Source organism: Alligator sinensis, unplaced genomic scaffold (assembly GCF_000455745.1).
Source record: "Alligator sinensis unplaced genomic scaffold, ASM45574v1 scaffold274_1, whole genome shotgun sequence".
Taxonomy (NCBI): Eukaryota; Metazoa; Chordata; order Crocodylia; family Alligatoridae; genus Alligator; species Alligator sinensis.
Window position 1 is genome coordinate 91,218 of NW_005842124.1, and position 11,823 is coordinate 103,040.

At 42.5% G+C, this 11,823-nt stretch overlaps 1 protein-coding gene across 2 annotated transcripts in view; it reads left to right on the forward strand.

The window, feature by feature from the left end:
* Positions 1–11,823, forward strand: part of BDP1 (B double prime 1, subunit of RNA polymerase III transcription initiation factor IIIB) — a 71,189-nt gene that overhangs the window by 45,118 nt on the left and 14,248 nt on the right. For both annotated transcript variants that reach the window (XM_025205645.1, XM_025205644.1), the window contains exons 26-34: positions 558–760; positions 1,436–1,826; positions 3,351–3,479; positions 3,769–3,805; positions 4,740–4,823; positions 8,799–9,030; positions 9,838–9,995; positions 10,323–10,470; positions 10,911–11,097. In XM_025205645.1, the coding sequence (XP_025061430.1) occupies positions 558–760; positions 1,436–1,826; positions 3,351–3,479; positions 3,769–3,805; positions 4,740–4,823; positions 8,799–9,030; positions 9,838–9,995; positions 10,323–10,470; positions 10,911–11,097 (1,569 nt within the window). The remainder of the gene's footprint in view (positions 1–557; positions 761–1,435; positions 1,827–3,350; positions 3,480–3,768; positions 3,806–4,739; positions 4,824–8,798; positions 9,031–9,837; positions 9,996–10,322; positions 10,471–10,910; positions 11,098–11,823) is intronic.

The window sequence follows — 11,823 nt, forward strand, 5'->3', positions numbered from 1 at the left end:
GGCTGTTGTGTTCTGGGAAATGTTCTGATATAGTATTTACCAAACATGGAACTCGCTTTAAATAGCTCTAGTAGTTTCTTCAGTTTGTTCCAGGGCAGATGAAAAATGCATCTTTTCACACCTTTCGTCCTACCCATCCCCCTTAATTAAAGTGTAGTTTTTGCTTTTCCAGAAAATGGAAGTGGCCTCCTCTTCCCAGCTGGCTGTTTGTTGCCACTCATGGTAATTATACTAGCTAGTTATGAACCAGCACAGATTTGACCATTGGTTGTCCAGAACTAAGGCACTGAGCATTATGCCATTGTACAGAAAAAATACCGATTAGCACCCTTTGACTTTCTGTGGCATGTCTACTTCAGAGGCTTGACTGCAACCCCAATTAACAGGGGATTCTCTGAAAAGAAGCAGATGTCAGTATTGTACATGCTCCTAAACTTTAGAAACTGCTTTTTTCCCCTCACGCCTCCATTTCCTTACCCCTGACAATCTGTTAAGTGCCCTATAAATATTATCAAACATAAATCTTAATAAAACGTACTGTCTTACTGTCTACTTAGCATGGATCTGCTAATTTAGCGGAAGCAGTGTCACCTTCAGAGGTTTCAAGAGAAAATATTTCTGAGGAATTGCCCCATAAAAGAAGCAGGCCATTCAGAAAATTCCAGTCCCTGGAGAGATTGTCAGAGAGTGAAAATCAAATAGAACAAGATGATTCTCAACCCTCTGCTGCTGAAGAGAAGACTTCAGACAAGCTGACAAGGTAAAGCAACTAAACGTTTTTTAATATGGGCTGCAGGTTTAGAGAGTTTAATCAGATCTGTTATGGTCCCAGAATTTGAGTTTCTTGCTCTTCCTGTTTCTCTTTTTAGTAGAATGTGCACACATGCATGTGAGTTCCCTGACTAGTTTGTCGTGGTTGACATTTTCACCTTGGGAAATGTAAATTATATTTCATATCAATTAGCAGAGACAAAAAACAAATGATCTGCTATCCACACTGACATCTTAGGAGAGACACTTACGTGAGGTCAGTATCAGAAGAATCTCTACTAAGTTGAAGTGTATATGTACACTTTTGATCCCTCGAAATAAAATAACTCTTTCCTTACCAGTTCCTTCTAAATTTTACTCCACAGCAGTTTTAGAATAAACTTCTGCTATAAGTTAAGAAAATAAATTGACTATCCATGATGCAAATTAGTACTTTGCTTGCTTGCAAATGAGTGGGCATTTCTGACTAAAGGAAGGACCTTTATGCCAGCGTCTGTCAGTATTTAATTACATATGCCTTGCCCTTTTATCATGATGGTAATCATTACCAGTGAACTTGCTGTGACCTGTAACATTAATTTCTCTTCATGTTTAGGCTGCTGCTGTACTAAAAGTCGTTGTTGTTTTTGTTTATTATTAATTAATTAATTTTAATATGTATTAGAAGGCAGTGGAGAAGATCATCCAAACAAATAGCCCTGCCGAAACGAATCTCTGAGCTAAGAGCAGCTACTTCATTTCCACCTGAATTTGAGGCGGATCATTCTGAAAAGGGGAAATGGTGTCGGAAGTTCAAACCAAATGTCACCAGAGGCAGAGGCTCAAAACCTGCTCGCAGCAGGAAATCTGGGAAAGACCATAGGAGTTCCAAGGTAACCTTGGTGACTCTCAGGGCTTCACAGGAAGAGGATGAAGATGAGGCAGATGACTTTGAACTGGATGATGAAGACGAGTGTTTTGCTCCGGAAGAAGTAAATAAAGCTCCAGTGTTTGTTCCTGTAGGTCTTCGATCTCCAAAACCTGTTCCTGTCCAGATTGAGGAAACCATGGAAGAGGTATGACATCAATGTTCTGTAGAGGTGTGACATGTTAATTTGTTGGGGTGTAATGTTTCCTCCTACTGCCATCTTTTGCACTTGTTTCACTTAGTGCAGCGAGCTTAATTGACAGAGGTGTAGTAGCAGAAGGCACCCTCTTGGTTTGGGACAAGATGCACGGGTAATCCCTGCCCAAGGAACATACTGCATCAGGTCCAATCCTGCAGTGAGTTCTGTAGCTTTAAGAGCACCACATTTTATTCATTGGCGCTCTGTTTGGTCACAGATCTGAACTTGTGCAGCCCATTGCAGGCTTGAGGCCTACGGTAGAACAGGTGCAAACCAATTACTATTATGTATAAGTGTCAGGGATTCAAACCTGTTCCTTTTTCTCCCTTTGATCATAGCAGTCTTGTTTCTTGATATTTATACATTCTTTTATAAATGTAATGTGTATATATTACACACAGACTGTTCCAAAGTGTTTAAGTTGCTAAATGGTGCACTCACGGGCTCAAATTAGAACAGCTGAAATGTTAGGTTTGCGTGTAGAACCTTAACTTGAGTCTTGTGTATGATCAGCATGCTGTTTTTAATTACTAGAATATAGTGTCTAGACTTTTAAATCAAAGAATTCTATCACGTGAAGTCAGGCCAGTACCTTCATAGAGTATCGGCACAATTGGAAACTTTGGATCCAAAATATATATCTCTGCTACTCAAACTAACAGTAACCCAATAAGTAACCCAACAGTAACCCAATAAAATCTGTTGTGGGTTTGGGAAGCGAGTGGTTTGGAGTGGTTAGATCTTTCTGTCCCCATTCTTGAGTCTATACTCTCTGTTCTATTTCTCTCCCACCCCTTTCTTCCAGCTTCTTACCCCAGTCTGTCTCTTCTCTCATACTCTGAGCCTTATTTGTCTTGGTAAATCAGTCCTCATCTCCCTTCTTCTCTCCTCTTCACCTTCTTTCCAGTCTAAGCTTTCTTTCCTAAAGTCTGGCTTTTTTCCCTTTTGCATTCAAATTAAGCTGTTTCTTCTACTCCCTTGGTGCCGGCACCCAGGAGTATTTAGAGCACAGGAGAGACTGTCTGTATTCCTTGAGGATGGTTTATGTGCTCTCTGGTTAGCACATGGGCACTGTGAGGGGATGGAGGATAAAGAATCCTCAGATAATTTTATCTGCCAAATTGTGTGTGCTCAGGCAGACTTAGAAATTTGGACGTTTTTTCCATAGAATAGCACAAAGCACTTCCTTGACTTTTATACACTTGAAGTTTAAGAAAGAAACAAAAGGAAATGTAATCTCATAATTTGAAGCAGTTCAGAAACCTGAACAGTTGCATTTCCAGCATTTTTCTGTAACACATAGTACTCTTTCCTTTTTCCAATCGTGTAGTTTAATATTGCATACATAGCACGGATTGTAGGCAGGACAAGTCCTTCACACTGAAAAAGCACTAAGTACATGTGAATATGTAAAATTAGTGGTATTTTCCCCCCTCTTTTGAGCTAATAAACAAATAACTTCTATTTTTACAGCTTGAAATTTCTGTGAATGTTCCAGACGTGCCATGTGTCACAACTGCTGAATCTCTGTCTCCTGATTTAAATGTACCTGTTCAAGCTGGGATACAAAGTAGTGAAAATTTGAATGCCTTACAAATTGTGGTAAGTATTATTTTTTTGATAATTGCATGCATTTTTCATATCTGTGATCACGGAGGACAGTAATGTTATATTATAATGGGTGAGCACAGCATGAGTATTAACTGTGCAGGTCAGGTAGCTTAGTCAACTTCCTCAATACTAATATGTAAAGCCTTTAACCTGAAATCAAGTTGAGTTGCTCAAGCAAATCTTTGAAATGACAAAGTAGTCTTTGGGAATTGTTCAAATTGCAGATTCACTTGATTAATGTGGGGTTTTGGTCTTAATTGATATTTTCCCCCTTTTCAAGGGAGTGACTACACATGAAAATCCGGAGACAGACACAGGTAAATATTGAAGAAACGTGTTCATGAGTACTGTCTGCTTTGACATCCATAATGTAGTGTTTTCCCTGAAGGAATTTTGAGTTTAGAAGCAGCTTGCACATCCTGTGGACCAACAAAACCTGAGCTAGTGAGGTGTGGTAGGCTCTGTGTTCTAGAGGAGCTATGACACTTCACCTTCTTCAGTATGGTCCATCGCAAGAGACCATGAGTTACAAGGCTATTGTGGTTGTCCTGTCAACCCCTTCAACATCTACCCGTGTTGTGGGTAACTATGCTAGAGGGAGAGTAGCTTTTATGGGAGCCTACAACATTCACATGCCCCAAATGTTAGTGGCTAGGAAGTGCTGGGAGCTCATTCGTTCTGTCCTCTTGCCCAGTAGAGTGCGCATGCTTTCCTATGTCCAGTTGATCCTTTGGCTTTTAGAATTGCCTTGCCTATTTTAGAAATGTCATGAAATTAACTGTAAGAAGTATTTTTGCTTTAAGAAGTCAATGACTAATGACCCTTTGGTTAATTGGGTAAATCCTATTTAAACTCTGTGGGCTTATTTCGGTGAGAGAAGGATAGCTTTGTGCCAGATGGAAGTGCCGTGTTAACAAAGTGAATTGGTAAAGGCTAAGGGACTGGAGGTCTGGATTCTAAACTTTTTACTGCAAATAGCCTGTGTGACTTTGAGCAAATTGTTGCTTCTATTCATCTCTCTTGTCTTTCAAATGGGAACAAACAATACTTTCTGAATGTTCTTAGAGTACTCTGTTTAATGAATGAAGATTGCAGTGTGCATTAAGTGTTCCTAGCAGAAATCTAGAGCCCTGAAAAGATATTTAGATTTATTAGTGAGTAACACTTCCGTGATCCAAAAAAAAAAAAAAAGAGTTTAACATCTAGGAGTGTAACTGCTTATGACTTAAGTTTTTGTGAACAACTCCACAGGGGCTAATGATGGAAGCACAGAAGCTGCCATGACTTTGCTTGCAATGGGAGATCCAATGTTCCAGCTAAAAATAAGCGCTAAAGGTAGGCTCCAGTTTATGGGTTGAAGCTTCATTTCAGCTTCATGGATTCACTGATGGGTTAAGAGTTGGATGGAGGTAGGGTAGAAATATTTTTGGACCTTCCTTCTGTATCCTATTGCAGAGCAGTAGATCAGAATATTCTTACTTTGTGCTTAATGGTGCTAGGAAGCAGGATGTATTGGAGCCAGGATAGCCTAAGTAGTGTTCGTTACATTATGCTACCCAGAGGCTCATGTGACTCTGAAAGGAGTACTGATGTGCCCTGTGACATGAGTATCTACCCTAGCTGTCACACAGGCAGGGTGGCACTTGAGTAAGTAGTGGGCAGTTAGCATCTTTTCCTTGCTCACTTCTTCTTTTGCCTCCTAAGAGAGGATTTTGCTGGATTATGTGTGGGTATGAGTTATAGTCTGCCCCAACTTTGGACCCTGCACCACCAAGATGCATAAAACAAGTTATTAAAAATACATGGATCAGTTTTCTTGATCTGTTTTTGTTTTGTTTTTTTGCAGTATTCCTGCAGCTTGTTTACGTGTTTATTTCATGTCCTGAATTAGCTGAGGCTGACAGTGCTTCACAGGCACAATGTGTTCCTCTCTGTCGAAGGAGCAGAGCTGACAATAAAAAGAAAAGGAAAACCAGTGTCAGTAATTGATTGATAGTTCCATGGCCACTCACATTTAGAACTGATGTAACTATGTGTAACTGGATCAAAGACCAAGGAGGGGAGAATAAGCAACTTAATTTTCAATTTTTCGGCCATTAGCGCTTCATGTATTGGCTGTTGAACTTTTCGGAAAAGAGGTGCAGAATGTTCAGTAGTGTTAGCTGATCTTTCAGTGGATAAAATGTTTGTTTTCCTTGACACGGTTTTCATATAGCTCGTTTTAGGGCCTTTTTTTAATTTTTGTGTTTTATATTTAAAAAAAAAAAGGCAATAATGCAAAGATAGTGTATTAATCTGTACATCCATTCACTCTTCAAGGGAGGTGAAACTTTTAATGGAAGCTTCATTTACAATAAGTATCAAATTAGTACATATTCCTTTCCTTTTTGCCTGCAGAGCAACATGATCATGCAGAACAATGTATTTTGCTGAATAGGACATGAATATTGAGTTAGTCTCTACCCTAGAGAGCTTGCACCTAGAAAGAGAACAAGATGCATTAGATCAGTGGGGCCAACCCTTTTGACAGTTGTGCCACTCCAGTGCCCATCCCCTGCTGATCTGCTGCTCTGCTTTCTGCCTGATCTTCTGTCTTGCTGCCTGTCCCTTCCCTGATCTGCCATATGCCACAGGCAGAGGCTGCCTGTGGCACAGCATTAGGGGGCCCAGAAAAAACATTACCCTCAGGCATACACAAATGTTCAGTTGGATGGTTTGCAAAAGGGGTAGGGAAGCTGCTGCTCTGAACTATGCACCTGTTGTGCTGTAACTGCAGACCCTGGTAGACCTTACACTTAAGAGCTAGGGACAGACATTCAGAAAACCCGAGCCTGAACTGATTCAATCTTTGCTGGTTAGTCTAACCTGCAGAGAGCAAACCAATTTGCAAGTGGATAGACATTCACTTTTCATTCTGGAAATGCAGGCATGTGCCTGCAGTGGCTCAGACCAGAAGCCCGGGGCACTAGAGCGTGCCCCACCTTCCCTTCTGCAGGGAAGCTGAGCTGAGGGGGTGGGGAGTGTGGCCAGGCCCTGGCAGGTCTGTGCGACTAGGAAGGCTTTAAATCCCCACCTTGGCCTGCAGGGTTCAGAGGGTAGGGGAAGAGGGAGCATGGCCAGACAGGAGCATGGACAGATGGCCAGACCCCCAAGGAGGAGAGGGAGAGCTCTGCCAGCCACAACAGCTCCCTGACAGCCGGGAACAATCCTGGCGCACAGCTCTGCTGCTGGGCCCTGGAGGGGGATTCTCCTCCTCCCCTTTCCTCCCCCACTGCTATGGGACGGGGAGCGGGGGCTCTGTGCAGCTCTGCCTGGGCTGGCCCAGCCTGGGTGCTGGCAGCAGCTGTCACCTAAGCTACAGCTGCTGAGGAGGGCCCACTCCCATAGCCCGGGGCAGCCAAGGCAGCCGTATGGTAGGGCCAGCCTGGACCTGGCCGCAGGGGTGCGGCCCTTCCCAGCAGCTGCGGCTCAGTGATGGGTAAGCTGAGCCCTGTCAGTGACAGCAGCCTGGCCCAGTGTGCATGGGTGGTGGCTGGCCAGGCAGTGGGCTACCCATGCCAGCTTGGAGGTGCTGTGGAGGCTTGGGTGTCTGCAGCAAGCCCCTGCAGTGGGTGGCTGCTGGGCTCCAGGCCTGCTGGCACCTCCAAGCCAGCCCAGGTAGCCTGCTGCTTGACCAGCCGCTGCCTGTGCACGCTGGGCTAGGCTGCTGCCACTGAAGGGCTCAGATTCCCTGTCACTGTGCTGCACCTGCTGGAAAGGGCTCTACCCCTGCAGCCCAGCCTGGGCTGGTCCTACCATACGGCTGCCTCAGCTGGGGCTCAGGCTAGAGAGCAGAGCGGGGGGGCCAGCCCTGCTCTCTAGAGCTGAGAGCACAACCCCACCCAGGGATGCAGAGCATGCTGTGGGACTGGTTTAACTTAAACCAGAAAGGGATTTGGGACAGAAGTTCCATTAACCGTTTGACCCAAATCACTTAGGTCTGATATTGCATTCAACCAGGTATATCTTAAGCCAGTTTGGGCCATTTTGAAACTGGTTGATGTACACTGAACTTATGTTCTGTTACAGGTTTAAACCACTTTCTGATCATTTAAACGAGTTTATGTGTAACTTCGGTCCCTAGCCAACAAGTGATTAGTCTATTTATCGCATCTTATAGTAATCTGGCCATGTATCCAAGAAAGTTATGGCATCACTAATAGGGATATCAGTCACAAAAATATTACACAAAAATGTGTAAAATGTTTATGGCTGGTTTCTACTGCCCTGTAAATTGAAGTTGTGGCAGGGTTAGGACCATGCCAGAGTCTCCAACCAGTCCCAGTGTTCTCCCTGCCTGTTGATTGTTGGCTGGATCTAGAACCATACTGGGGTTCTAATCAGCTCCAGAGTGGTTCCCAGAACTGACAATCATCTGGCTCCGGGACTTGAACGTGCCTTGGTGTGGTTCCTGCTGGCTGATGATCAGATGATCATTGGCTAAATTGGGTCCATATTAGGCCTCCAGCTGGCCATAGTGCAGTCTGCAAGGATGGCTGACAATCAGCTTATTGTCAAGCACCTCACTTTCAACTTGCTGGTGTAGGGGAAGCCCAGGATCATGATTCCAGGCTCCCCCCTGCACTGGCAAGTAGGGCATGGCTGGGATCTGATCCCCAATCCCAAAATCACACATCCTGCCATGCATGTGTGATGAACGTAAAAGAATGTCTTCCAGCAGCCCACTATATGTGCAAGAAATAAAGATGTGGTAGAACTGCTCCCACTTTAAACTTGCTTCGTCTGGAGTTAAAGTTGGAGTGACTTAACTTGCTTGCACAAGACTACAGCAGTACACATCATCTCCCCATTCCCTTTTGAAACTGCTCCAAGTTGATTTTGTTTTCCATATCCCTAGACATTTTCTGAGTTTGGGGGTGGGGAGGGGGTGTTAATTGCTTTTTTTGTCTTGGGTGGGTTTTATGGATACTAGTATCTCATGAGTCAGGCAAATGGAGAAAAGCTCAGCTAATATAGTCAGTAAGTGCTAATGTTCTGCTTCATCTTTTCTACCTTTAATGAGAAGAATTGTTTACCACCCAAGTTGGCTATGCTGCCGAATCATTCTTATTAACCCAGAATTAGGCTGTTAACATCTCTGCTCATTTGGGGGAGTTATTACTTGCACCCTAGCTAACCAATGTAATATGTGAGATACTGAATCCTTGTGGAATGTGGGTTATAATGAAAAATATCTGAAGATGATCTGCCTGTGAATGGGTTTGTGTGCAGCCTGCTTTTTAACTAGGTCTGTCTTTATTTTTAAACAAGGACGGACACAAGTGTTGCCTGAGCAAGATGAGCTGGATGTGGCTGGTAGCTTTGTAAATCAACCTTATGCAGAGCACAGTGCAGTTCTTAGTGAGCATTCACTTTCTTCACCTGCTACTAATAACAAACTGGTTCCACTGGAGGATGGAAACAAAATCATTCTAGAGGACCAGAGCACTGGAACAGGAATAGGTGGAGAAGAATATGCCAATGAAAATGCTGGACACAGCAGGTTGATTTAATTACCACTTCAGTCCTTTTCTAGAGTAATTTGTACTGTGATGTTGCTTCCCTTAGGTGCTCTTAGGTTGGCATATAATACTTGTTTTAGCTGTAGTAGTTCATAGGTTGTACAGTTCACTTCACATGTATGCCTCCATCTCCCTCCCCCCACTTCCCAACTTTTTAAATATGAATTTTTGTGGGTTACGGTCGGGGAAGTTGTATGGGATTAGAAAACCACTACAGAAAACTCACTTCAAATTAGGGCTGTGCCTGGAAAAAAAAAATTAAAACTCTCCAAACATGACTGGCCATTTTTTTTTTTTTTTTTTTTTACCTGGGTTGTTTTCTGAAGACACTGAACCACAGGTAGAAGCCTAGTTCCTGGAACTAGGATGAAGAAAGCAAAAAAACAAAACACAACCTGTCAGTACTGTAACTTCACTGAGTTATTTTAACTGTCAATTGCACCTCAAAAAATACATTCCCAGACTATCAAGATCAACTTGGCTACTCTTACTAATTTCTAAAAAAATATGCTACATTACATTTTTCAAGATTTCAGTGACCAGGGATGCATGCTGGCTGTTGTAAATATGCCCCTTTTGGTCCTCAAATCAACCAGTCTTTTTGCTTTTGTTCCTGCCGGCCTCCTTGTCTTCTGTTGACTCCATCACCTATTCTTGATCTCCTGACTCCCAACTGCCCCTAACCAAGGACCTCATTGTGGGTATTAATTACCTTTGAATGCAGAATGTTAACATTCAATAATGAAGTGTTAAAGTCTACTTATAACATTTGTCTTGTTTTCTTTTAGTGATCATTCTGTCCCTAAAGCTTGTAACACAAGATTGACAAGATGCCTTTTGCCAAGGCCTAAACCAAATGTTGGAATATTGGAAACAAATGGGGATGCTTGTCAGAAATCTCAGAGTCCAGAAATAGTTGTGGAGCAATTGGTGCAAGGTGAAAGTGGTAAGGTTCTTTTTATTACCAAATTCTGAAAACTAAAACTAAAAAAATAGGTTAATGGATTCAGGGGCTCCTTTTTCTGAAAATCTTATGCTTAGAACTAAAATAGAAAGCTTAGCTCCCTATTTGTGTCTACAAAGAAGCATCAAATTTTCAAAAGCTTGATATCCAGCTAATGAATTATATACATCTATACTGTAGTGTTGTATCTAAACCTATCTATTAATATAAAACTGGAAGTTTTGGTTAGGGTTCTCACTATGTAGGTTTTAATTTTCTTGGAAAGCAGTTACAGCATAGCAGTGGCTCATAATTTTTTTTTAATTTTAGAGGACGAAACACTAAGTGACAGTGCAGAAGAGGAGGAGGTGGTGGAACTAGATCAGAAGATCCGATCAGGTGAGAATAGTCCTTCCAGTCCAGATGATTCTGCATCCAGAAGCACAGACCTTGTCAAACAAGGACACAAAGATGAGAGGTACGAAGACCTGCTTTATGTATATGCTAAGTATCTGCCTTAAATACTCTGGACTAAATTTTCAAAAGCATGCATTTGAAATCCATGTATAAATCTAGGGAGGTGAATGTAAGTTATAATTCTTAGTTTTAGGAAATTGGCTTCTCTAGCAATTGCATGTTTGGGGGGCAGCAACCTGATTCTGTGGCAGATTAAAAAAAAAAAAGCCTAATATATATGCTGTATAGACTACATGTGGGTGTTACCGTTTATGCTTGCCTTGATATGATAAATGATTAATTTTGTTAAAGCTTTGAAGTTTGGTTTTATGCTTATAAGATTTTTGCATTATATAAACACGTCTGTGCAGAATGGTTAAAGCTTAGATGATACCTGATTTTTTTTAAAATCCTCTGATTATATGGTCAACTGATTTCAGATTACCTGTGTAAATCTTTCAGAACCGAAAAAGAGATGAGAGAAACTTGGGAAGCTCTGGGAGAGGTAAAAGCTCTCATCACATCTCCAAAGGCAGAGTCTTGTCAACCTGGGCTAGGGAATGATCCTGGTCAAAGTTTTACACTTGGCTTTCCTGAAGGAACTTCCTGTGATGCTGAGAACAACTTATATGCAGTTGAATTACTTCAGGTAACCAAAAAAACCCTTTTATATTATGGTCTAGAAATGCCTGACTTCAAAGACTAAAATGGGAAATATCTTGAGAAAATTATAAAGGCTCTGACCGTTCCGTTCATACAGGAATAGGTGGATGAAGTATAATGGAAGGTGATGGAAAATACATCTGACTATGGATGAATGGGACGTATAAACAGTGGAAACAGGGAGAAATTACTAAAGAGGAGTATGCCTCCTCAGCTCGCAGTTGTAGGGAGGCAGTTAGAAAGGCCAAAGCTACCATGGAGCTGAGGATGGCATCCCAAGTTAAGGATAATAAAAAATTGTTTTTCAGATATATAGGGAGTAAAAAGAAGGCCCAGGGTGGTATAGGACCACTACTGAACAGGCAAAAGCAATTGGTGACAGACAGGGGGGGCAAGGCTGAACTCCTCAGTGAGTTCTTTACCTCAGTGTTCCTAAATGAGGGGCAAGACAAGTCTCACAATGGGATCCTAGAGAGGCAACAGCAGGGCACCAGACCACCAAGCATTGACTCTGAGATGTTGCAGAGTCACTTGGAAGGACTGGGTGCGTTTAAGTCGGCAGGCCCGGATGAGCTCCATCCGAGGGTACTGAAGGCACTGGCTGATGTCGTTGTATGGCCACTGGCAAGAATATTTGAGCACTTGTGGTGCACGGGCCAGGTCCTGGAGGACTGGAAAAGGGCCAATGTGGTCCCTATTTTCAAGAAGGGGA